The sequence below is a fragment of the Syngnathus scovelli genome, chromosome 11, assembly GCF_024217435.2.
Source record: "Syngnathus scovelli strain Florida chromosome 11, RoL_Ssco_1.2, whole genome shotgun sequence".
NCBI classification, from domain to species: Eukaryota; Metazoa; Chordata; class Actinopteri; order Syngnathiformes; family Syngnathidae; genus Syngnathus; species Syngnathus scovelli.
In genome coordinates, this window is record NC_090857.1 from 6554838 (window position 1) to 6579350 (window position 24513).

Below are 24513 nucleotides of genomic sequence, written 5' to 3' on the forward strand. Positions count from 1 at the left end.
AAATCCTCACAAAAATGTAATCACACATTTATGGGAGATATTTTATGTAATTCTGTATCTTTCTTTTATTTACTTTTAACCGCCGTTAAAAAAAAGAACATAAAGGTGACCCAAGACTACACAATTGCCTTTTTTTAATAGTCCAAAGCACAAATGAGGGCCACTCCCCGTTTGATCCAGTGTCCCGGAGTGAGATCTGTCGGCAGCTCGACTGCAATCACATAGTTGGTTGAATGCCCGGTAGTAGACAGCGTCCCTGTAAAAGCACATCAAGAGCTTCAGCCAGTCCGAGTGGCAGCGAACGCAAGGTGACGGCTGTGGTATGGATAGAAAATACAGAGCAGCACTTTCTAGGCCATGAAACATGATACTATCTGACGTCAGTCTATTTTGGGGTAGGCAACAGAAGCACACCACAAGGAGATACAACGTGAGCAATCCACACTTGTTTAACTCAACTTGAATACAAAAACATGAGCGTTCATATCATGCTTATATACTAACCGGCGCGTGTGAGGGTCTTGTAAATGGGGCAGATGTAGATCCCGGCGGTGGGAGGTTTGCGGTTGGGCATTGGGATGAGCCAGATGGCAGCCATTTCTGTGTAGAGCTCCTTCGCCCTGGACTCTGTCAGCTGAGCGGTGTCATTATCCCAGCGAGCGCCCTCGATGAATAAGCCACTGATGTAGCAGCCCGTGTCTGGCTTCTCGTTTATGTCGCACACAGGTTTCAGCACAACCTGAAGAAGGCAAACAGGGCCCCAATCAGATTCTTGCAAAAAAGATCAACAGGGGGATTGATAAGTAACTAAACATTTTTATATTCACCTGAAAGTCAAATCCAATGATGTCGATGGAGATGCCGAAGCGACGGGCATAATTCTGCAGGGTTCCGGTGAGAAACGCTTGAGGAAAGTAGAAGCCGCTAATCCAGAAGACTGGTGGAATGCCGTTCAAGATCCATCGTTGAAGAAAATGGACCCGCTGCAGCAAATCTGACACCCAGGAGGCCAGAGGCTTCAGAGACGGGTAAGCCTGCAAGATTGATGACAAAACAGTCCCTGGTGGTCTAGTGGTTAGGATTCGGCGCTCTCACCGCCGCGGCCCGGGTTCGATTCCCGGTCAGGGAATGAAATGTTTTATAAATGTGTTTTTAATTGTAGTCAATGCAGCATGTTCGGCCACAAAAATGTCCAGGGGATGAATTTTGCTGCCAATCTTTGCTATATGCGAAACTATAATTAGAGATGTCTCTCGCACAGAGGAACAAGACCAAATGAAGAAATGACAAAGGGGGGAAATGAGATCCACCCACTGAATCATTTCCTGTGCACTGCCGAGATGCCCTTGAGCAACAAATAAAACCAATGGAACGGTGTGTCGATTGACTTCCTCATTTGAGGATGATAAAAGACAATTCTTGGTCTTTTGTTGAGAATGGTGTTGTTGAGGAAGTAACTTTACACTGATAATTTGGTTATAATCAGAATTTGTGAGAATCTATGTTGCCCATTCTGGCATTTTTTTTTCTTTTTTCAGAAGACTGAAATGTTTTTAAACACAAAAATAGGAATTCATCCAATCATGAGATTGTATTAAATGAGGTATGTAACAAATACGTGAAATGTGACCTTTGGAGCCTCATATCTTTGTGACGATCAGAAGGGTTGTAAATATGTGTGTGAACATTTATGTGTGTCTTGCCTTGGCCTTCCACATATCTGGCACACCATTGTTAAACAAGCTGTTGGCCATCCGCTCCAGTTCCGAAGACATCACCACTAAACCTTTCAGAGCCTTCACAATATCAACAAGACTGTGAGCGATGACCTCCAACAAATTGTTATACCTGAAGAGTAGATAAAATACAAGGACTGCTTACTGTTTATCTGTCTGTGACCTGAGTTGACCAGACAACGGCAGTGATTGGCGTTGAGGTTATTAATATTATTATTTATAATACAGAATAAACATCTGTAAAATATGCACCATATAAACATACTATGTACAGCATATGAACCAGTCTACCGCAATTCAATGTTACCTGATGATCTCCTGCATGAGCACCGTGTTCATGGACTCTTCGTAGAGCACGGGGTACTTTTCCACCACGTCCTGAATATCAAAAGGCTTTGGGATCTTTACTACGATACCTGCTACAATCTCCTCCACTATCTGTGGTGCAAGAAGAGGCCAGTTGCTCACATGTGAGATGACAGCAGTGATGTGGTGGCAAAATGGAATACCTCTTCCAGGGTTTGGCCTCCACCAGATGCAGTTCGAGGCTGGAGGCGCAGAAGTGTTCCCAGCAGAGTAAAAGTCTCATTTTGAGCAAAGCTGATGTTAGCGTTGTCGTGGAGACCAAAAATCTCTGGTGTATCATTGATGGGTAGACTGTGGACATACGTCAGGTAACCCTAAAGTGAGAAAGGATACAAAAAAGGTTTTAAGCATTCTATGTAGACGTTTAAATTGACCTACAAAGATCACGTTTCATTTGCGCAACAGACACCACACAACCTATTTTGCAATCTTACAAAAATCCTTGGTCTCACATATTTGTTTTGTGAATTGGAGCATGCACGCTGATACTGCAAATAAAACTGAAATAACCAACCTTGATATCCACGTTTGTTTCAATCTGCCGGTAAACTCCGGATTCAGAGTAAATATGTTCCTCGCTGAGAACAGCAGGACAGTAGAAATCTTCCAGCACACTAAGGAGACAACGTCTGTCCCACTCATCCGTCACACGGCCCCCATAATTGATCTCCCCTGCAGTGTATTTCAAGACCTGGACAGAAAAAAGGCCAGTGAAGGACACTGTGTATGTGCTTGAGTGGATAATGTGAGAACACATCTGTGGGTGGCACAAGAAATCAAGGACTGATAAACTGGTGGGTCGCAGTCACCTTGTAAGGAATGTTATCATACTCGTCCAGAAACATTTTGAGTTGGCTGATGCAGATGTTTAAATCACCATCGGTGAACTCGTAGGGAATATTAAAGCCCAACGGGCCAAACTTTCTTCGCTCAAGAGCAATTCCGTGGAACAAACACAGAGACAAGAGCAACGACTTCAAGTGTGATACCTGGAGCAAACAAAAACCAGAAGCATGTTTATTTTTTATATCAACATAAATGTCAAAAAATTAATTATCATGGGAGGATTGTAGGAGAGCAGCACCTTGTTGGATGAATTGATGAAATCATTTGTGAGCTTCAGGTAAGTTTTCTGGAGGTTGGCCTTGATTCCTTTGGGTAACTCAATCGTCATCTTTGTCCCATTTTGAAGAATGGACACTGGGAACCTATTGCTGGGAAGACTTGTGAGCCACAAACGGAAATCTTTGTGGACCTGTGTGACAGAGCAATCATTTGGTAAATTCTGACGGGGGTGGGGAGCTTCAGTTTCAACCCCCCCCAGATACAAAGTACCTTTAGGTCAATGTTCTCAATAAGGGTCTCCAGTGACGGCATCCAGCTGGGTGCCAGGTGACAATTCTGAAAGAAGACCCATTGACCTCTTTCCATGGCTGTCCGCATCAGGGCTTCAGCCAAGGGGCCCTGAATCACACAGCAGAGCAGCGGAGGATTGTGTAGCTTAACACAGGGCTTTATCTGCAGCAATAACGTGTGAGTTTCATGTGTGAATGTTCAACCTGGCCTTGGCCCAAGGAGATGGCAGTGATTTTCTTGGAGAAGTGCATGACATCAGCAAATTTGTAGAGGTCAGAAGCTGGGTCAGTGCCCGGAGACAAAATAAAGATGAGAGGGGAGGAAGGGGACGACTCCTTAAAAACCACCGCGAGGTCTGATGTCTACAAAAGCAAAGTGGAGAATACTGTCACACAAAAAAAACACACACCTCAGCTGAAATTATCTTTATCCAACTACTGAACTGTGCAAAAATGGCCCACTTTCAGATGGTGTTCCACAGGGTTCAATTTTGGGGCCCCTGCTGTTTTAATTGTATTCACTACCCCAGAGTTCCATCTTAAGAAAGCATGATATTTACCTTCAAGGCTCAGATCTTTGCCCGGCTGACATGCTTTGAGAAAATGGCTGCCACAAGGGACAAAGAAAGTATACCTGAGGTTCTATGAAGCGCTGTCCCAGTTTAAGGGCGACAAAGTCCTGTATGCCTTGAACCAGACAGTCAGCCCTCAGGCAGCGCAGAACTAACAGCTTTTGAAATTGGTCTAGTGTTGTGTTCCATTTGCCAGGCAGAGGCTCTCTAAAACGCAAAACAAAAACACAGTGGTTACATACGAACATCTATAAATTCAATTCGAGTGATATTGTAGCGTCACTGTTTGCCTGTGAGGAATGTTGCTATCAAAAATGTTTTTAAAGCCCGGCAAATGTTGGTCAAAAGTTGATGCAAGATCTTTGTAGGTCTCGAGTACACTGAGGCCCAGGATGTCTTTCCAAGCACGGTCCGATAGCCAGCTTACGGCCGGGTTGGGAAGTTCTTGGTTGGGCATCCCTCCTGATAACAAGTTACGCCACTCAGCCTTGCAGAAAAAGAAATCACAATCACTTGGATTCATTCACCCATTTGCATTGTACGTAAAAGTGGCGAATCAGTTACTGACCATGTTAATTTCCCCATCATTCGTTAGAATGCGAGCGCAAACGAGAAAGGCAAACATCAGCTTGTGCTTCTCAAACAAGCTGCGACACACATTGCAGTACAGACTGAATGTGAAATATTCATTAATGTTCTCGATTCGCTCCTCCACCGTATCTGTAAGTACAGAGAAACATCAGTAAATGTTGTTTAACAGCCCATTAGCCAAATTTAAAACTCCAAAATCTCTGCGACTGATTAGCCCGTTCCACAACACACCAAACACGCAAGAACTTCATGAGATTTTCTCTCTACCTGCTCTTTTAGCGTTGGCGATGCCAACCATGAAGATACCAAGGAACCACTCCAGGGAGTATTGGTACATGGGATCAACGTTGGACAAGTCTGATACACAGAAGAAAAGAATCTGTGTGCGCACGGCCACCGGTACGTATGTCAGACGCGTGGTGTCGATGTCCTTCTCTGTCTCTTCTGCCACAAGCACTTTGGCCTGACCCAAAAAAGAACAATCAGTGTCAAAGAAAATCTTTGGAATTAGGAGAGGAGAACTAGTCCTTCCAGTGTCTGACCTGGATCTCGCCAGCTTTGACTTTGGAAGCTTCCAGCACTTGAATGAGCTCTTCATTGTCCACTGGGTTTCCTTCCGAGGAGCTGAGACGGTACAAGATCTCATCCTCGATATCTTTCAGCTCTTGCTTCATTTTGGCATTGCTGACGATCAATTGGTTCTTAGCCGTTTCCAGTTCTGGACGTTCTGCTGCCACCACCTGGGCCAGCAGCTGGTCTTCCAAGCCACTGAAAACACACAACAGGCATATTCTTATCAAGTTAGTTGACTGTTGTTAAACCTTTTTAATCAAAATATTTTAAGGACTGATGCGATTGAATTTGCAATATTTGCTTGACCACTGTATTGTAAACAAAAAACAAATAATGCTGTATGAAATAAGCGTTACCTAGGTGACAGGGTGAAGTTGATGAGAGTGACTTTAGTGGAAACCTCCGGGGAGTAGTGCGGGTTTGGTAACTTGGTCGTGATGTAAAACTTGAAACTCTCATGGTATGGAATGGTATTATCTCCCAGCTTCAGTTTTAAGCTGCCTTGCTCCTTAAATGTCTGAGGACCAACAGTTATGTCATTATTGAGACCAGTTGACAATAAAAATCTTGTTTAGTTTGCAAATATTTATATTGGTTTCTAATTAGTATGCGTTCACCTGCTGCAGCAGCACAGGTTCAAGAGAGGGATCCATGTCCTCTTCTATATTCTCAAGTAAGCAGGGTTTACCAAAGCGAATTGCATTTTCAAGACTGCGGAGGAAATCCCGGTCACTGAGTTTTATAATCTCCAATCCACTGTCACGCTCCTGGTTGACAGAATGAGGCGGACGGAACGTAATTGCAAATATCGAGTAAGGCTTCAAATGTAAATGACAAAAGCAGGAGCAGATTCTCTTTGTTTCCAGTTATAAACACACCATGGATTTGATCCACGAGTTGGCTTGACCTTGTGGATCGATGAAGAGAGCCCAGCGAAGCGAATATTGGGCAATCACAGAATTCTCCACCGAAAGGGTGTCCTTAGGTAGACCTGATAGCTGTTGACATCAAAAGACGACAGTGTGAGATGCTTTCATTGTAAAACCACGCAATGATGTCACTTCTGACCTGCCAGGAGCGAATCTTGACAGGATCTCCAAGAGTGCTCATGAGACTTGGTGCGTCAGTATGTGGAACTCCTAGCTCCTTGAAAGATCGCAGCCACTCCTCTGCCATGGCTGCCCTGTAGGATCCCTAATAGAGCATTCAAATTATGCAACATTTTATTTTAATCTGGTTTGTCTATTTATTTATTTTTGTGGTGAGACTCACAGTAAAGGGTCCCAAGTAGGAGACATATCCTGCAGATAAGAGCACATCGCCGGCTACATTATTGACCATGTATTCCAGATGTTGCACCGTCTCTTTCCAGCGAGTTTTCTCATCTGCTAGTCCAGCGATGAGCTGAAGGACAAAATAGTGTCATCAATCTGGATCGGCCAGGTCAAAGGAGAAAGGTACTAATGACATAATAAAGTCAAAATAATAAATAATTCCCATGTTCCAAGTTCTTCATCCCTGCTCTGACCTTGTCTGCTCGAACAAGTCGTATCTCGCACAGTTGATACTTGTTGTCCAGCTCATTTTTTTTGGCCAGGCAGTCTTGATACTTAGCCTGCAATAAAGCAATACCACTCTCCACAGCTGCTTGCATTTCTTTGGCAGCTTTCAAACTTCTCTGAGACTCATCATACTCCTCCTGAGCTGCCTTGAGAGCTTGCTGTGTAAATAAATCAAATGTCATTGTTTACATTCTACGTCGTCATACTGGATGGTCACAGTGGCTCCAACATCATTTTCATGTTTTACCCTTTTAGGCTCCACCCCCTTGGCCACAAAGTGATAAAGGTGCATGGCTCGAACCCACTGACAAATCGAGGTACAGGCTTTGGAAACTTTGGCAATGGCGGCAGGTTGGAATTCTTCATTATCGATGTAAGGCTGCACCAAAGCTATCACTCGTTCTGGGATGTTTTCCTGTGCAAATATTACATGGAAGAAATAGTGTAGCAGTTTTTATAATACAAAGTAAAAAGTGAATGCTTACAACAAAGAGACATTTTTTGACCTGTGACTAAAATATCCTATGAATTAACCTGCATGTATTACAAATTAAATAAATAAATAAATAAAATTTGATACAAAAATTGATAAATGTCTACATATTTAAAACATACATGTGCAATAGTATTTAAATATAAATGTGACTGATAAAATCAAAATAACACAATGAACGACATAGAATTTGCATCTACGCTACCTTATCATAGGCAAAAAGGCTATCCAGAAACTTGCCAGGGTCCTGAAGCAATACTTTGCCAGGTTCCCAGTAGTCATCAATCTTGCTGCCAGGTTTTTCTCCAGGCACCTTCTTGGGTTTGACGTCCCTCATAATGCACACAGCCTCAATGACCAGCTTCACCCCCGCAGGAGGCCGCTGCATGGCTCGCACCTACAGAAGCATTCCGGAACTTGAAAATGTCAACTTGTAGTTCAATATGAGTAGACAGAAGTCTCTGACCTCAGTGACATCATTCTTGTTGAGTGACTTAAGGCTGGCGGTGGCGGCGTCGAGGGCCGGCAGAGCCTCATCCAGATCCCTCTGCGCATCCGTGGCGATTTCCCCGGCTACACGGGCTTTCTCCGAAGCTTTGACTTCTTCTGCTTGCACCGACTTCTGTGTCTCCTCTGCAATCACCGAGTCTTTCTGCCGTTGTAAATCACACGGTTTGTTTAGTCGGGTTCATGTTATGTAGCATTCAAGACCTTACCTTGATGGTTTCCATCGTGACCTCGGTTTCCCTGGCAGCCTCCTCCAAGAGAGGCCTCATCACCTCCTGCTCCTCTTGCATCTTACTCACATCCTCTGCCGTGCTCAGGAGCTACACATTGGAACAATTATTCGACTTCAGTGAAGAATATTTATATCTAAATCAGAAGCCAACAAAGACAAAAGTCGTCCCTTGCCTTGTCCAGACCAGTCCTCATGCGCTCACGAGCAGAACATAGTTCTTGCTTCTTGCGTCCAATGAGATTTGAGAAGATATTGAGCAGCTCCAGGTAGCTCTTAGGAGTCACGTAGTTTTGTCGAGAAAGCTCTGCCATGAACTGTAAACACTTCTGGGCTACCATCTGGTGGATGTTCATGCACATGACTGTCTGGTGAACAAAAGTGACTTATTAGTTGACAGCGCCACCCAAGGAAAGATGCAAGAAGATGCAATTTCCCCCGAAAAACAAATAGCAGCCTCACCAGTCCACTCAAGACTTCGGGGCTAGCTTCTAGCTCGTACAACTCATTGAGGAACGAAGTGGCCACAGCTTGCAGGGCTTCATCTGGCCATGCACTGAACCAATCAATGGTGCAACATGTCACCAGGGAGGGAAACTGCCTCAGCCTTGCACGAAATACTTCCCCAATAGGACTTTAGAGAATAACACAAAGGAGGAGGAATAATATTTCATGAAAGCAGACAAAAATTTACTAGCTTTGAGAAAAAAAAAAAAACGTACTTACCTCATGCAGAGTACAGTGTGGATATTAGTGCGAACTCTTTTGAGGTAAGCAGCCATAAGGTTTGGTTTGGTGGGCTGCAGGGCCAACTCTTGGACCACTGGCTTCATGGAAGCCAGGATGCGCTCCTGCTCATCAGACGCATACAAGTTGGGAACGTCACCCGAGTTCAAAATGCTGTTGATGTCTTCCAGGAATGATTCGCTTTTTATCTGGTGAGGAAATTAAGCGAATGATTTGCAATCTGAACAAACTTCAGATCAATTTTGTCACACTTTAAATTCACACAGTCGGCGGGAAGTGAAAAAGAAAGCAGTGAAAACCTGAGTGTCCACGAAGAGGAAGGTGATCTGCTGGTTATGGATACCAGCCTTCATCATGATGCTTTTAATGTCTTCCCGCCACTCAAGCTGACCGTAGTTCTTTGACAGCTCAATCTGGAAACACTTGTACTCTGATCTAAAATGTAAAAATTTTGCAAAATGTACATCTACTTTCCTGAACGGTGTGTTAAATGTGCCGTTCTCACATATACGAGGCGAGTTTAGTGAGGGACTGGCGTCCACTGCCGCCAACTCCAAGCAGGAGGGCATTGCCCAACGGCTGGCGTAGCACGCGAGCGATTCGGCAAACATGCTCGATAGCATCCATGAAGAGCACGAGTTTCATCTTGGGGGTGCAGTTCTGGTTGTAGTCCTCCATGTACTCCATCATCACTTCTTCCAACTGGAAAATGTCATCATGAAGCAGGCAACCCATCAAGACACGTTTGATTTGTTGGCTGTGCTCACCTTGTCCTTGTCATCTATGAAGGTGTAGACTTTATGTAGTGCACCGGGAACCATGAAATCCCCGTAAATGACGGGCTGGCACGGCACGACCACGTCGAAGTCACAACCAAACTCCTGAATGAATTCCTTCAGGAGGGAGTTGAACCATTCCCTGTCTTCCGCACACACCAAACGATCTTGGAAAACCCGGCAGTTTTCGTGGTACCACAGCCGAAGCAGCATGTCTTTGTTCTAAGATGAAGCCAACAGAATTTTAGATGATTCGATTCAAACATCTTTATACACGGTGTGTTAGAGTTCTTGATAAAGTGCTTTGAAAAGATTCTTTCATGCCATTTAAAAAAATGAATCATCATCTATTTTACCTCTATCATACAAGTCTCAGCCATGAGGATACCCTGGAAGACCTTGGACAGGTCTCTGAGGTTGAACGTGTAGTGAGACTTTGTAGGGGTTGGGAGAAGCTGAGAGCAAATAGTTGCGTACACGCGGATAGTGACGCTGACGATTGCATTGTTCAGTGGGATGATTTCTGGCACTGTTCCTGGTGGGAAAGAAAAAAGGTGACATTCAAGGGCTAATCTTTTTCATGCTCTTGATACGCTAAAGAAATTTGTGGGGGGTTTTGTTCAAGTGTATTAAATTAGAAGACAGCTACAGTATGGGTCAAGTACGAAGCACTTTTGGCATCATTGACTTACTGCCTGGATTCTTCTTACTCATTTTTCCATCTGAAAAGAACAAACATTGAATCAGAAAATGTCTGATCTTGTTTACAAAGGCGTTACTGTGGAAAAGTCTTGGGCCAACAAGCATTTTGGTGTTTTAATGACCTAGAGGTCAAACTGGCATAGTAAAAGCAGACATTATTATTATTATTATTATTATTATTATTATTATTATTATTATTATTATTATTATTATTATGAATTATGAATTTTTGATGATAATAATAAAATTAAATTAAATTATTATTGCTATTAATAATGATAATAACCCTGTTAGAATGTGTTTAAGTAAACCCTTTGGATGTATTTTTTGCTGACATAACAAATCTCAAAGTACCCAAGACTGTACTTTCTGTATGATCAACAAACCCAAGTCCATATTTGCAACTGCACGGCACAACCAACTCACTCATCCAACTGCCTAAAATGGTGGAGAAAATCTTGGTCATGCTGGCATCCTCCAGTTCAGTGAAAGACAGAAAACTGAAGTGTCGCGTGAAGCGGGGTGTGATGGGGTTCCGGCCTCCCCCCGGAGGTCCCATGGCACAGGCAAAATTGATATCCACGATTTGCTTGAAAGAGCCTACAAACAAAACAATGATGAAGACAACAGCCAGTTGACATAATAAACCCATCTGCTCACCTATCATCTTCCTGTCGTACCAGCCGGTGTGGTCCATCCACTGCCGGAGCAGTTCAATAGGCGGCTGAGCACCATAAGTCTCCAACAAGGGCATGTTGAGGTCATCAATGAAAAAGATGAAGAACTTGCCTTTAGGAGGTGCAAACACACCTTTTCGCCTAACACAACAATTTGATGGTGAATTTGGGCCGGGTTGTCTTTCAAATCATATGTGAACAACTTCTCAGCCTACCTCTTGTCCAGCTTGCTGTCTATAAAATCTTGAGTCTGGTTAGCTGAAGTTCGCGCTGAGAACATGAGGAAGTGTGTGACAAATTTCTGATGCATGTTCTTTAGAAGCTTGTCAGATAAGGCAAGGGTCTTTCCAGTCCCGGTAGGCCCGATACAAAGCAACTAGGTCACAAATGTAATCAACAAAGTCAAGTTAAGCTTTGCCGTCTTGAAGCATTGGTGGATGTTTGGGGTTCACTTACAGGCTTCATGTTAGATAAAAGCATATCCATGAGGAACGTCATTCTCACTGTATCAGCAGTGGGAACGATGATGTCGGAGTAACTTGTGTCTGGAGTGATATCAACATCCTTCGCGTCGTTCACCCAGTTGACCCACTGCACCTGTTGGATGGAGCCAACGAATGGTTGAACGGCATGTAGTCACGAATTTTTTGATCTTTCTATTCGGCATTACCTTTCTGTCCTCTTCCTCTTGTTCGTTCCAACGACTTATACCTGCATCATCAAGCCTGTAGTCATATACAAGGCCTTCCTCTGGGAAACATAAAGTTATCTAAAAGAAAAATACTTGCAGATTCATACCAAATATATTCATCAAAATCTTCAGTCTTATCAATATCGGGTCACTGAGTCGTGACCTTTTCTTCCGACATCTTATGTCTGAGCCAGGCACTATAGCGCTGGCGGCTGGATCCATCTCCCGTGGCACCGACGCTCCACACCAGGGAGAAAATGAACCACGGCTCAATCAGGTCCTTCACGTGCTCAAGTTTACCTCGTTGTGGTGTCTTCTCATTCTAAGCACATAAGAACTTTTGATGTAAAACATGACAGTAAATAATAATACAATTCCATCCATCACAAAATGAATCAAAACAGCCAAAATGCCCAAAATATATACTAAATAGATTTTTTTTCCCATATAGTTCAAATATCAAGGCTCGATCCCCCATACAAACCTCACAAGACTTGAACGGCATGAAAAAGCAGTCCATAAGTTTTAGAAGGCTACAAGTCAGATTGCTGTCCAGCGATGTGATGATCTCCTTTACCGATGCGCGAACAAAATTGACTGAGTCCTGGAAAAAAGAACGATTGCACATACTGCACACCGCTTGGAGCACCTTGTCATGTTCTTGTCACTCTCACCTGTAGGAAGCGCTCAAACAAGGAAGCGAGTTGCTCTGTGAAGGGTTTCATGATTTTGGGGACTTGCCTGAGCCAACACTCAGTAAAAGGGACCAGGCCCAAAATACTGGGCTCCAGGTAGATCATACCACAGCGAGACACCGTCGCTGGCGACGCCACCGCCAAGTCTTGCACCTCAAACATCATAGTCATGCACTGAAAAGAGTCAAACCGTGTTATGTTAACATTATTTTGTCAGAACTAGTCTACCGTACCTCAGTGAGCTTGATGATTTCTCCGGAGCTAAGGCAAAGTTTTTTGTTGTCATCCAGCACGGTGTTCATGTTCTCGATCCAGACGGCATCAACCGGCCCATCGAACATGTACCATTTTTTATCATTGTCCATAACTGACGTACCCATCCGGATTAAAGACGACAGGATCCCGTCTGTCCTACAATGATCAAGTGTCACTTCTGAACCGTCTTGTCATTTGCAGTCAAGCACGCCGTTTTCTTACCACTCGTGCGTGAGCAAGTCATACTCCCCGTAAAGTTGACCCATCGTGATCGACTTGGGGTTGAGCACGTAGGTCTGAACGGCCTCGTACTGATCACCGCTGGCAGAGGGCTGACCCTTTAGAGCTGTTAGCGCCGCTCCGAGAACTTCATAACACTAAAAGGCAACAATGACAACACTTACCGTAATTTTCGGACTATAAGCCGCACCGGACTATAAACCGCACCAGCTAAAGCTCGTGATTCAGGGTTCAAAATTTGCGAAAAAAGTCACGGGTTATAGTCCGAAATTTACGGTATTTCCCTGACTAAAAACTAATAATAAAAGACACACAATGGACATAAAAAGACTCACCTTGGTTTTACCTGATCCGGAAGGTCCCACTAACATTAATCCATGTCTGACTACAGTGGTCTCATACAGTTGAATACACTTCCCAATGTATTCTGTAACCACAAATGACAACCGTCAACACACACCAGGTCACATGACAATATCCATCTATCAGCCGGAAAACTAACCATCGACATCTTTGAGGTTCATCTTCATACATATATTCCGCATAGATTCCTCAAGCGTGCCGTAGTCGATCGGCTCCTGTTTTGTCTTTGGGAAAAGGTCGGACACGATGCCGTTGAAGAGCTTCAGGTCATCCCGTAAAAATTTCGGCACGTTGACATCTTTGATGGCTCTCAGGCAGATCAACTCCTGTGAGTTGGCAGCATTGTTAGCGAGAAGCTACTAACGAACTCTTCTTTTTACGGAGAATAAAATAAAACGGCCAAACCTCATTCATATTGGGATTCTCTCGTTTTAGATTTCCTGCAGCTGAGATTACAGACTTTACAGATCTCATCCCAAAATCGTAGTGATCCTGAAAATAGAAGCAACTTGCTCATTACTGTAAATTTCATGTACAATACAGTATCGCTCTGACATGGCTGAATTTAAATATATTTGATAAAGTGCTTTTATGAATTGTACCGCAGAAAACTGTAACTAAATTTCTGTAAGCAAAAATATTAAAAGCCAGTAAAGTTCACCTGAGAGCTAAGTTGTTCCGAAGACAGCGTGAATGTACTGGTGATTTTCTGAGAGAGGACTTTGGCATCACTGAAGCCAAAAGAGTAGAGTGAGATCTCAGCTATCATGGCAAAGTTAGGGACCATCATGGCCACGGGACGAAACAGAGCCTGTGGAAGCAAATCGTTAAATTTGTTCTGCAAAAATTTGAAAGGCAACTTGAAATTTGAACCTTGAGATTGTCAGGTAACTCTGTGCGGCCAGCATAACCAGGATTCATGGTGATGAACACGGCACAAGAGGGGACAAGCGGGATCTCGGAACCTTCAAAAATAAACCTCTCTGCCTAAAAACACAATATTTGCAATTATTTATTGATGGCACACAAGACTCACAATTTATGTGAGGAAATTATATCATGTGACCAAAACTTAAACGTTTTTTCTAAAAAGACTAACGGTATTTTACAAATCGATTTAAGGAGATCAATACCTCTAATAATATTTCAATAAAATACAATCACCCTTTGTTGTTGAGCCTTTTGGATGGTAGTGATCTGTTGCGCCACCACAGACAACACCTCCACATCGATACGATTAAACTCATCAAAGCATGCCCAGGCACCAGAGCTGCAAATAAAACATATTTTCAAAGCTGAGCCAGTCCTGGAATTTTTCCGACACCTCATACATGTTTGCGTAAAAGAATGGAGGTATCAATAGCTACCTAGCCAAGCCTTTGAGGAACTTGCCCATTGCCATAAAATCCAGCTGGTCAGAACAATTGAAAACAACTGTCTGGATAGCAAGAGCTTTTCCCAGATCTTTAGTGGTTTCTGTTTTTCCTGTGCCAGCTGGACCTGCAGGAGCTCCTCCAAACTTGAGGTGAAGGGCACCTGTCAGGGTGAGGTAGCACCTGAGAGAGGCAGAAAAATGAATGACGATGGCCTTTGTGAGACGTGCTCAACGTCAATCAATGTTTTGGTGATTTGGGACTACAAAAAAAAAAGATGCTCATTCGTAAAACGCGTACTTGTCTGTGAGTGGGGTGATGACCAGTCGTCCAGAGTTTCCAAGGTACTCATATCCATACAAAAATTCCGCATTTACTGCTCGGATGTACAAGTCTTCTCTGGCCCAGTAATATCTACAAAGTATGCAAAGATGAATATCATGACATCATTTAGGGCAGCGGACTTACATGGAGCGACTTAAACCTGAGCTGACTAATCCACTCAAAGTCGTTGACGCTCAACACTGCCAGATCCACCAGTTTGGCTGCTACGTCTTTAGCGTGCACCTCAATGACGATGAGGGCGGAGAGCACAGCTCGTTGCATTTTGGATACACCACTTCTCACCAGTTGCACCAAGTTACCCAGCTGCGAGAAAAGAAAATGGAAACACGTGCTCTGACGTGTGCGTCCCACATTTAGAATATTTTGGCACCTGTTTTTGCAGTTGAGGAAAAAGACGGTCGGCCAAGTCCCCCTGCTCCAAAGCCTCCGACACCTCGGCGGTCCAGTAGACCTGACAACCAGCTATCACCACTTGGCCGGGCCATGATAAAACCCAGTCTTCGCGAGGTTGCTGAAATTCCGAGACGGCGCGATGAACATTGGGAATGAGAATAAATTTGAAGTAAACTCACAGACCTCAGGGTAAACTTTGAGGGAACGGTCGACGTAATCTCTGACTGTGGCTGTCATGGATCTTTCCACCAGCCTCAGCCAGTCCTCCACATTCCCAGAAGGCATAACGGTCACAGATAGCTTCACCTCCTCTCCTTCTCCAGAGTACATATGAGTGATGAGTAGATCCTCCTGGAATTTAAGCTGAAGAGCAACAGAGTAAAGGTCTCAAATGCGTTTGAAGTCATTAGAGGAAATTTTAAACCTTAGTTAAAAAAAAAAAACAACCAACCCGTGCAATATTCTCAAAGCATTTGCGCAAGTGCGGCTGTACAGCTGTGGCATCTTTGGTCTGAGACAGAATCTCCAGAAGCTCATCATCTGACAGAAAGTAGAACCTACAAACAAAAAAAATATTTACTTGAATGTTTTTGGAGCAGTGGTTTTTTTTTTTTTTTAAATAATCATCTTGGACACAAGCCAAGAAGCAAATAACTAAAAGTCATTGAGTAATAAATAAATATTTTTTTCACAAATATATCAATTTACTAGACCACTTAATTTTAATGAGGCGGTTATTAGGTTTCATATTTTCTGAATTTGGCCACACTTTGAGAGGGTTTACCTGGGGAAGGCATTTCGTTTTATCTCCAAATATTCGCTGAGACCTTTTTGCACAAGTTCTAAAAGAACGTTGCACTTTTTCAACTTGTCTAGCAAGTGAGGACCAGGGCAAAATTCAATTATCTGGAGATGAATAAGAAGAAATTATTAATAGTAGTATGTTTTATAATGAGTCCCCATGTCTCCTTGTTTCCATTCCGACTGACCTTTGGGTTATCAAAAGCACCTTTCATGATTCTCTTCCATATTTCTTCCATTTGTTGGTATCTCTTTCCTTCCTCGGGTAGTTGCTCATTGATATCGTCCGAGCTGAAGATGGGCTCCAAGTAGAGCCAAGAACCCTGACATAACAGCCACTCCTCCAACACATCCTGCAAACGCCACAAGAGAGCAGCAGCACGTCAGTAGTCAAATATTGATTGATCAAACCATCACTTGGGCCCAACGTGTGTTTACTTACTTGAGTTGTTCTGAGTTTGCTCTCCCACTTGTTGATATCGGCTTCAAATGCCTTCTTATAGGGGGAGAAGGACATGCTTTGTGTCATGACAATATGGTCATCTAGCAACTGCAAGGCTTCATCGGGACTCTTCATGATGTAAGTGCCCGTATCCTTGTAGGCCATCAGTTCAAAGAGAATTTCTGACCACTCTAATTTCATCTTATTCAGGGCCTAGATCAGGAGACACATGGATATAGTTTACTCTCTGAAAAATGTGAACAACCCGGCAGGCAGTCTGGTAAACTTTGAAGTTACCTGTTCAATGGTGTACTCTTTCCCGGCTGTCTCAGCCACTTGCGCAATGACATCCATGTGGTTCTGGAGACCGATTTCCAAACAGCGGGACAAGGTAAGTTTAGCTTGGGGTACAACTTTTATCCCGATGGTATCTGAAAGTGACTCCCAATGGTGCATTCTCATCCCTGGGTTTCTCAGACCCTGAATCAGTGGAACATAAGGACGGAATTCCTCAATTTTGGCACGGATTAACTCCGCCACCATCTTGCAATCTAGAATAGGGGTTGGAAAGAGAAAAAAAAGTTAATACATGAAAATGAAATGAGGTTAGAGACAACCGTACTTGGTCGGGTGGGAATGGTCATCGAGGTTACGCACCGGGTTTGTCCTTAAACTGTTTGATACATTTATTCATGGTATCAAAGGCTCCTGCAACATTGCGCTCAAGTAGCTCAGGGTCAATGGAGGTCAGCGGATCGTTGCGCCAGCTCTCGACCCGGTTGGTCCAATCGAAAGTGGTGGTCCACAAGTCAAAGAACGGCTGGAACTGCTTTGCCATTTTGTGCAGACGATCATACTGACGCAAGTGACACAAAATGGATGATGGAATGTGTGCTGACTCGGCACTTTGGCATTTTGTCTGTTTCTATACTCACATTTGTGACGGGAGTACCAAAGAGGCGTTCTCTGGTGTTGTAAGTTTGCGCCAAAGCCTGGCACTCTTTGAGCTCCTTGCTGGTACGCTTCACATCGTTGGCCATCTCAGTCGCATGATCAACATCTGCGTAACCTATGAACTTTCCAACCATCATCTGTGAAGACAGAGTAAGTGACTTTAACGTCATTACAAGAAACAAAGCAAAAAAAAAAAGACAACATTGGCAACTGTTTTGGATGTGAAACAAGTGAGCAGACCTCAACAGCTTCAATGCGCTGCTCAAAGATGTCCTGGTCGGCGATCTGAATCTTCTGGAAGCGCTCTTCTTCTTGAACAAGATTGGCGGTGACGTCATCGATCTGGCTGAGAATCTTTTGGGGCCACTCAATAGCTCGCCACCTGGGAAATAAATTGAAGGTAAATAAATTATATCTTGGATTGAAAATGTGAGCTCTATGTTGTGGCCTGTATGTAAGTTAAAAAAAAAAAAAAAAAAAGAGAAAAGACAACTTACTTTTTCGTAAAATCCTCATTTGATAAAGGGTAGTTAAACTCATCAAATAGTTCATACTCTGCTAAAATCTTCGCAACACGTTCCTGAGGAAAAAGAAGATTCTGGTATATGGATATGTTTACGGGATAGATGGCACGAATAGTCAACCTGATCGGCACCTTGCAACTCTTGAGCTGGCTGGGGATTTGTTTCATCCAGTCCCTCTTCTCCGTCAGGTCCTCAATGGAATTGAGACGCTCGCCTAGCGTTTGACCGACCGTGCAGAACTCATCGCATTCCTGGACACGCACAAAGACGTAACGTGAATTTACAAAAAGCAAACCTTTCAGACAAATGACTTACATCATCCATCTGCTTTCTTAGCTTCTCGGCATGGTGCTCCAATGTAGCGATGGCTAAAGCCTTTTTTTTGTTGATGAGCGTCTGACGTACTCCCTCGACGTGTACGATAAATGCGCCGATGATGATGGAGGACGGCAAGGAGTTTTGGAGGGTTTCCTTGTCGTTGAGATGCTGCTCCACTTCTTCCTTCACTACCTTGGATGGCTTATCATCCTCGCCAATGGGTCTGCAAAGACAGTGGAGGTCTGATTAATAACACGATGGGGGTGTGGTCAAAGTCTTCTACAGCAGGGTTGTCAAATTCATTTTTGTCGCGGGCCGCATCGTAGTCATAATTTCCTTCAGAGGGCCATTATGACTGTCAACCCAAATAAATGTATGAACGTTTCATAAAATATACAGTATTGTCTACACAACAAACTGATGCATACGTTTTGAAATCAGAGACTAGTAAGAACTGTTCAGATTTTTAAAAAGATGACTGATAATAAAAATGTATAGAAATATCTGTATTTTTTTAAAGTAAAAACAATCTGCAATTTTGGTATTGACACAAAGTCGATGCATTTGTCTTTGCGGGCCAAATATAATTACGCTGCGGGCTAAATTTGGCCCACGGGCCAGTGTTTGACACCACTATTCTACAAAAAAAACAATAAAACACAATTACAGAAAGTGCTCTTCCATGTTTAAGCTGTACAGCTCGATGTATTTGGTGTACTCTGCAGCGTAGGCCTTGAGGGGTATGACGGCTTTCTTGAGAGCCGTGCAGATCTTTTCTCTCAACTGCGATACTTTAGGTTCACAAAGGTGCACCGACTCCAGCACAGGCTCGTCACCGAATAACAGCTTCTTCATTAAAAACTGGCATGGACACAAAACTCAAGTCAATACAAAATAAAACATTTAAATCCAATCACAAGCAGTATTTCCATCCATACTGTGTTTTAGTTGCAGTGAAATGATATTCGGCTTTACCTTATCAAGCATCGGTATATTGTGTGTGACCAGAATGCCCTCGTTGAACAGGTTTATAATAGTTTCCTCAAAATTCTCCAGAGATGTACTATAATGTACACCCGTCTCATTCAAAATTAAATCCACGAGGAACAGAGGCTTGTTCTTTGGCCTGCAAAGAAATGGCAACTCAAATATGAATCACATAAATCTGTTAAATTGAAATTTAGTATTAATGAATGCTGGGAAAAAAAACATTTTCCATCATGCAGCCATTTTTTAACTCGAGTGAGTAACCCACTACAGCAGGGATGGGTAAATAAAAATAATCCTGGATCGAGGGAACTGAAAATATTCAGTGTAGTTTTAAGATGTAATATCACCAATCACCAGTAGATGGCAGTCATGTCTTAGTTGAGCTTATAATACATCTTACCCTATAAAACATGTAAGTAGGCCTACTAATTTCTCGTAGATTTGCAGTTGGTTTCCAGCGTAAGTTTTACACTTCCTTACTTGTAGGGGCTGGTGATGTAATCATCGCCCCACACCAATTCATCGGGGCATGTGAGCACACTGCAGCATGCATCCAAAATCAACTTGCTCAGGCAGAGAAGCGAGTCCTCCACAAGGTTACGCAGAGTGTCCTGCAGGTTGTAGTGCACCACAGCCAACAGTTTGTTCAGCTTGGAAACTTTGTGCATACCCCAGTGAGTCTCGTTCATGTTGTACGCGCCTTTGCCAATTGTTTCAAGGTTGTGTCGGAGACTGTAAGTCACAGTGAGCATCCATGCCTCTCGGAGAAACAAGCTTATCTGAAAGATCATTTCAACATCATCGCAAATAGTTTGGGTCTTACATTCTTTTAATGTTGACAGTTAAATTACCTGAGTTTGCATTTGGGTCTGGTTAGCTTCAAATTCGTCCAGTCGCATAGGTTTGGTTAAGGAGACATTGAATAGTTTCATTGTTGAGAGTTTGTTGCACTCGGACCGGATTTCTGATAATGTATAGATTACTTTGGGTTCTGTTAGCATGGACTTTGCAAGGAAAGCAGCTCGGTTCTTCTTGTAGTCGAAGGCAGGGACTGTCACACACCCTGAACAAGGAAAAATAGGTTGAGTGGTGAGACAGATTTGACTCAAATAAACGCCACTTGTACCTTTCAGTGGCACGCGTTCCGGTTCCTTCTGCGGCACAACGATGTGCGAAAACTCGTGTGGGTGGCTTGTCACGCTTTTATCCAAGATGAAGCGATTCATAGTACGGTCATATTCCAGCTTCACCTCCTTGGCAAGTCCTTCTATACATTTTTTAACACTGAAAAATAAAATAAAACAAAATAAATAATTATAATAAAGTAATATAATATAAATAATAAAATGTAAATAATAAAATTAAATCCCTAAAGTCCCTCTATACATGTTTTAAGACTGAAAAATAAACTTGAACAAAATAAATAATTATAATAAAATAATATAATGTAAAAAATAAAATAAAATAAAATAAAATAAAATAAAATAAAATAAAATAAAATAAAATAAAATAAAATAAAATAAAATAAAAGACGGAGAGACAACTTACATATCCAGTTTGAGGCCAGAGCCTGAGAGAGCACGACTTTGGATACGGTAGAGACATTGCGGATCGATAGATGGTGTTTCATTCCAGATGGGCATGCAGTCCACAGTCAAGTGGTAGAGGATGAGGGCCTCGGAGCGAGCACGGAGGTACATGGCAAACTGGATGCGCTCGACAAAGACACGGGGGTCCTCGGCGCTGAACAGCAGCCTGATTCTGGGAATCCAGTGCCTATTGCCCGTTAGTAAGCAGTTCACATCTGAACAAGAGTGAGGGGAATACGCAAATAGTTCTTATGGCAAGATCCAAGGCTGGGCATGCACTGTACATGAGCAAATGAAATTACCAGGGCAATTGTGTTGTGATTCTTTAAGGTTGCTGTTTGGGAAAACCTTCTCAACCAAGTACTGACATTTCTCCTTATTGTAGTCAAGCACTCCTACTAAATGCCAGCTGTAGTGGAATAGTGAGGGAGCTTGGCGATGGTCTGATGAGATGAAATTAGCTGTTAAAATCCTCCTGATTTTCCATTCGCATGCATTTTTAAAAAAAAAAAACTTTTGCACACAACTTACCAAATGACACTCTGTCATCTGAGGGCAATAACGCTTTTGCCGGAATTGGTTTTTTAAACGGTGATCCTTCAATTTTACCCAGGACCATCCAGTCTTCTGCAGTACGGCAGTCAAACTCCACATTGTCAAATATCTGCCAGGAAATTTTTTGAAAGTAGATGCCAAAAACTTCAAGACCCCATCATGTCGTGAATTACTCTACCAAACTCACCTCAAGCGGAAGATAGCAAGACACGGTTAGCTGTTCGTCATTATTATCCAAAGGACGCGGCATGAGAAGATTGGAATCAATTTTTTTTTCTTTCAGGAGCCTCTCAAAATCAATCTTCAAATATTCTCTTCGCCGCCTTTGGAAAAGATGCAGTATTTTCACAACAGGTTGCAACTTGCATCCTTTTTCCTAGCATTAACATTTAAATGTAGTAGCTACAATATTATCACAATGAGGGAGGAAGAGTAGCGGACAATTCTTGGCCACACAAGAGCAGTACAGACCTCTCTTTGGTTAAATCGCGAGGGCTTCTACCAGGAACAGTTTTGAAGGGCATCTGGACCTTGGGCGTATCTCCACCACGGTTGAAGTAGGTCGTGAGTAATTGCTTTGAGAAGGTGCCATAGTATTCCTTGTCATCAAACTTGTATTTGGCAAATGGAGACTTTGAGCTTGTGTCTAAAGAAACAAAATGGGAGCTCAGGGAAGCATTTCATTGAAAAGAATGTTTTTTTTATTTGTATTTTAGTTTTTCCGTTAGTTTTCATTAACAAAATGTTTGCCCTTAATTCAAAAATGTTTTAATCAGCCTCAGATCAATGTGAAAAATCAGCAATAGTTATTGATATGAGAGTATCGAATTGTAGTAGGTGGTGATAACCTCTGGAAATAGACAAGGAGGAAAACCGCTAACCAAGACAAAATATTTAGGACTGAATTTTAATGCCTGCTGTCCCTTCCAGACTTTTTTTTTTTTTTTAATTGAACAAACTTATCCTAAAAGGCTTCTTACCTTCTGAATCATCATAATCACTGTAGTCAGAGCTGGATAACCTCTCCTGGGCATCTGCTTCTTCTGCACAAGTCTAACCAGTAAACAGAGATTAGGAATTATCATGCACACCACACTAAAATTAAAAGAATTTAATAGCTGTTTTAAGAGTAATTAGATTGTGTGTGTAATTTTACCTTAAACCTTAAAGTAGTGAAGACATCCGAGTAGAGACCCTTCTGTTTAGTCATTGGACCTTTTTTGACCGGAGGTAGTGTGTTTCTGTGATTTTGAGCAGGATGCTTATCTTTCGGCGTTGTTTGGGAAAAATGGGGCCCAAATGTCTCGAAACCAGGCAAACGTTTATTCTCCATTTTAAGCTTAGGTAAAATACCTTAGATATGGACAAAAAGCATAGTCAGCAAGAATGAGTGTGTGTGTACTGAAGAGCTCAAATAAACTAAAGCAGAGACTTGCATATGAGCACAATAAAAGAGTATATCATAGTATGTTATTATAAATGCGTTGACAAAATGTTTGGGATTTTTTATATCACTAATAAGCCCAATATCTGTGCGCTTAAAATTGTTTTTGTTTGCAAGTGCGTAAAATGCGTTGAGAAATTCTCCAAAATGTCCTTGTTCTGCATTATTCAAATTAATAAGTGCAGAAGAGCCACAAATGATTGAGTTAGTTTGGGAAAGTCCCAACAACATAATTGTGACATACCTTCTTTTAGGGTGTTATTTTAGAACTACTAAAAAGTGGAGCGCGTTGCTGACGTTCACAAGTTGTGTCGACACAGTGAGGTAATGGCTGCAGGCATCACAAAGTAAATCTGCCAAATTAGTATCCGACACTTTACATACAATACACGCCCATGTCTTTTGTTCATTCTTCATAGCCCTTTCTGCAGGCGTCAGCCTTGGTAATCCTCACGGAGCTCCGAGAAGTCCTTTTTTTTTTTTTTTTTTTTAAATCTTCCTGACTGCCCATGCAGTCACCGATGACGTCGTGGTTTGTACGTGCTTTGTAATAGTTGACGTATGTACGTGCACACTATTTATATGTAAATATGTTGGATGAACCCGTTGGTTACTTTCAATATTATATTAATTTTACGCAGCTCCGTATCATATTTTTATTTTATATTTAACAGGTGACTTGAAACTTGCCTATAGACCAAATACTGTCATTTTCGTTGTCAGAATATTTTTTAATTTAAAAAACGTAAATTGTACCTGCAGTGACGATGAGCAATTCTCTCGGGGTAGGAAAAAAAAGGACGCTATTTGGGCATCACTTGTCTTAAAACAGGAGGTCCTCCACATTCATCCCTCATTTCACCACCGCCTGCAATAAAACATTTCATTTGACTACTTTCACACAAATCTCAGTTTGCAAGTGCCAGGTAAACTTGCACGCGACAACGGTTGTCGTGGAGACGGAATCACGTGACGCCATGTGGGCTGCAGCTCGCAAGCGCGCCGCGCGAGGACTGGAGGGCATGCAAAATAAATAGAACAGCTCCTACTGACCCGTGAGCTCGTGGATCACAACCTACTCCGTTTCCCATGCATGGTCGATCACAGACATCATGCACTGCAGCTCCAGCTCCAGCTCCTGCCCTTGGCCTCTTCAGTCAAAACGCATCAGAGCAGCCTGAGATTGGGTAGCCAAGCACAAGTGAACTTGCAATCTCGTGAGTTGGAAGTCTCACGTGTCCCTTATGAAGGACATGCTGCTTGTTTTGGCAAAAGCTGTGTTGGGTGGGGACCATCTGAAGAGAAGATGCATGGGAAAGTCAGTGATTAAATTACTTCAACACTTTGGTAGTGGTGATCCAAATGACAAAAAGCCTGAGGTGACCTTGTGCTCCATCAGGGCAAATGAAAAAGTCTTTACAATGGAGCCGAAGAGCAATGCCCAAAGATTGGCTTAGCTCAGATGTTACGGATAGTGAAATTCTGTTTCTGGGGTGATTCTCAAAACAATGACCTCATTTAACGACGAGGTGGTTTGACTTCAAACATTCACTTGGCAGTGCTGCAGCTTTCTTTGGAGCCTAAAGCCGCTACAAAGATGACAATGGTGATAACCCAACTCTAGAAATGTAGCTTGCAGCTCTAATTGTACTATA

General features: G+C 42.6%; 1 protein-coding gene, 1 long non-coding RNA gene and 1 other non-coding gene across 3 annotated transcripts; 2 read left to right on the forward strand and 1 right to left on the reverse strand.

The window, feature by feature from the left end:
* Window positions 1-59: 59 nt before the first annotated feature.
* dnah1 (dynein, axonemal, heavy chain 1) lies at window positions 60-23803 on the reverse strand. The gene is made up of 79 exons (XM_049733481.2): window positions 23615-23803; window positions 22571-22767; window positions 22395-22467; window positions 21886-22060; window positions 21602-21737; window positions 21391-21523; window positions 21162-21302; window positions 20819-21074; window positions 20397-20554; window positions 20122-20333; window positions 19751-20049; window positions 19256-19406; window positions 18948-19141; window positions 18278-18503; window positions 18094-18213; window positions 17936-18018; window positions 17679-17820; window positions 17420-17575; window positions 17142-17340; window positions 16782-17035; window positions 16485-16697; window positions 16231-16395; window positions 16026-16147; window positions 15693-15798; window positions 15425-15604; window positions 15219-15359; window positions 14988-15151; window positions 14804-14917; window positions 14498-14686; window positions 14295-14400; window positions 14004-14117; window positions 13792-13941; window positions 13536-13622; window positions 13270-13456; window positions 13103-13194; window positions 12750-12904; window positions 12506-12683; window positions 12252-12446; window positions 12062-12181; window positions 11741-11899; window positions 11557-11655; window positions 11343-11483; window positions 11102-11262; window positions 10870-11027; window positions 10636-10809; window positions 10200-10229; window positions 9864-10042; window positions 9499-9729; window positions 9237-9433; window positions 9031-9166; window positions 8711-8919; window positions 8447-8618; window positions 8161-8352; window positions 7965-8075; window positions 7715-7900; window positions 7454-7645; window positions 7003-7170; window positions 6722-6913; window positions 6466-6597; window positions 6262-6387; window positions 6072-6191; window positions 5811-5960; window positions 5550-5710; window positions 5163-5388; window positions 4888-5083; window positions 4598-4749; window positions 4320-4516; window positions 4092-4236; window positions 3662-3820; window positions 3438-3566; window positions 3187-3357; window positions 2912-3091; window positions 2617-2793; window positions 2246-2416; window positions 2044-2174; window positions 1704-1848; window positions 828-1034; window positions 505-739; window positions 60-256 (listed from the first exon to the last, which is right to left on the reverse strand). Exons 2-79 carry the CDS (start codon window positions 22745-22747, stop codon window positions 135-137), a joined length of 12582 nt encoding a protein of 4193 aa, XP_049589438.1. The 5' UTR covers window positions 22748-22767; window positions 23615-23803; the 3' UTR covers window positions 60-134.
* LOC125977185 (uncharacterized) lies at window positions 895-2621 on the forward strand. Its single transcript, XR_007484564.1, has 2 exons — window positions 895-1028; window positions 1262-2621. It is a non-coding gene; the product is annotated as an uncharacterized lncRNA (long non-coding RNA).
* On the forward strand, window positions 1058-1129 carry trnae-cuc (transfer RNA glutamic acid (anticodon CUC)). The gene has a single exon. It is a non-coding gene; the product is annotated as a tRNA-Glu (tRNA).
* Window positions 23804-24513: the final 710 nt, after the last annotated feature.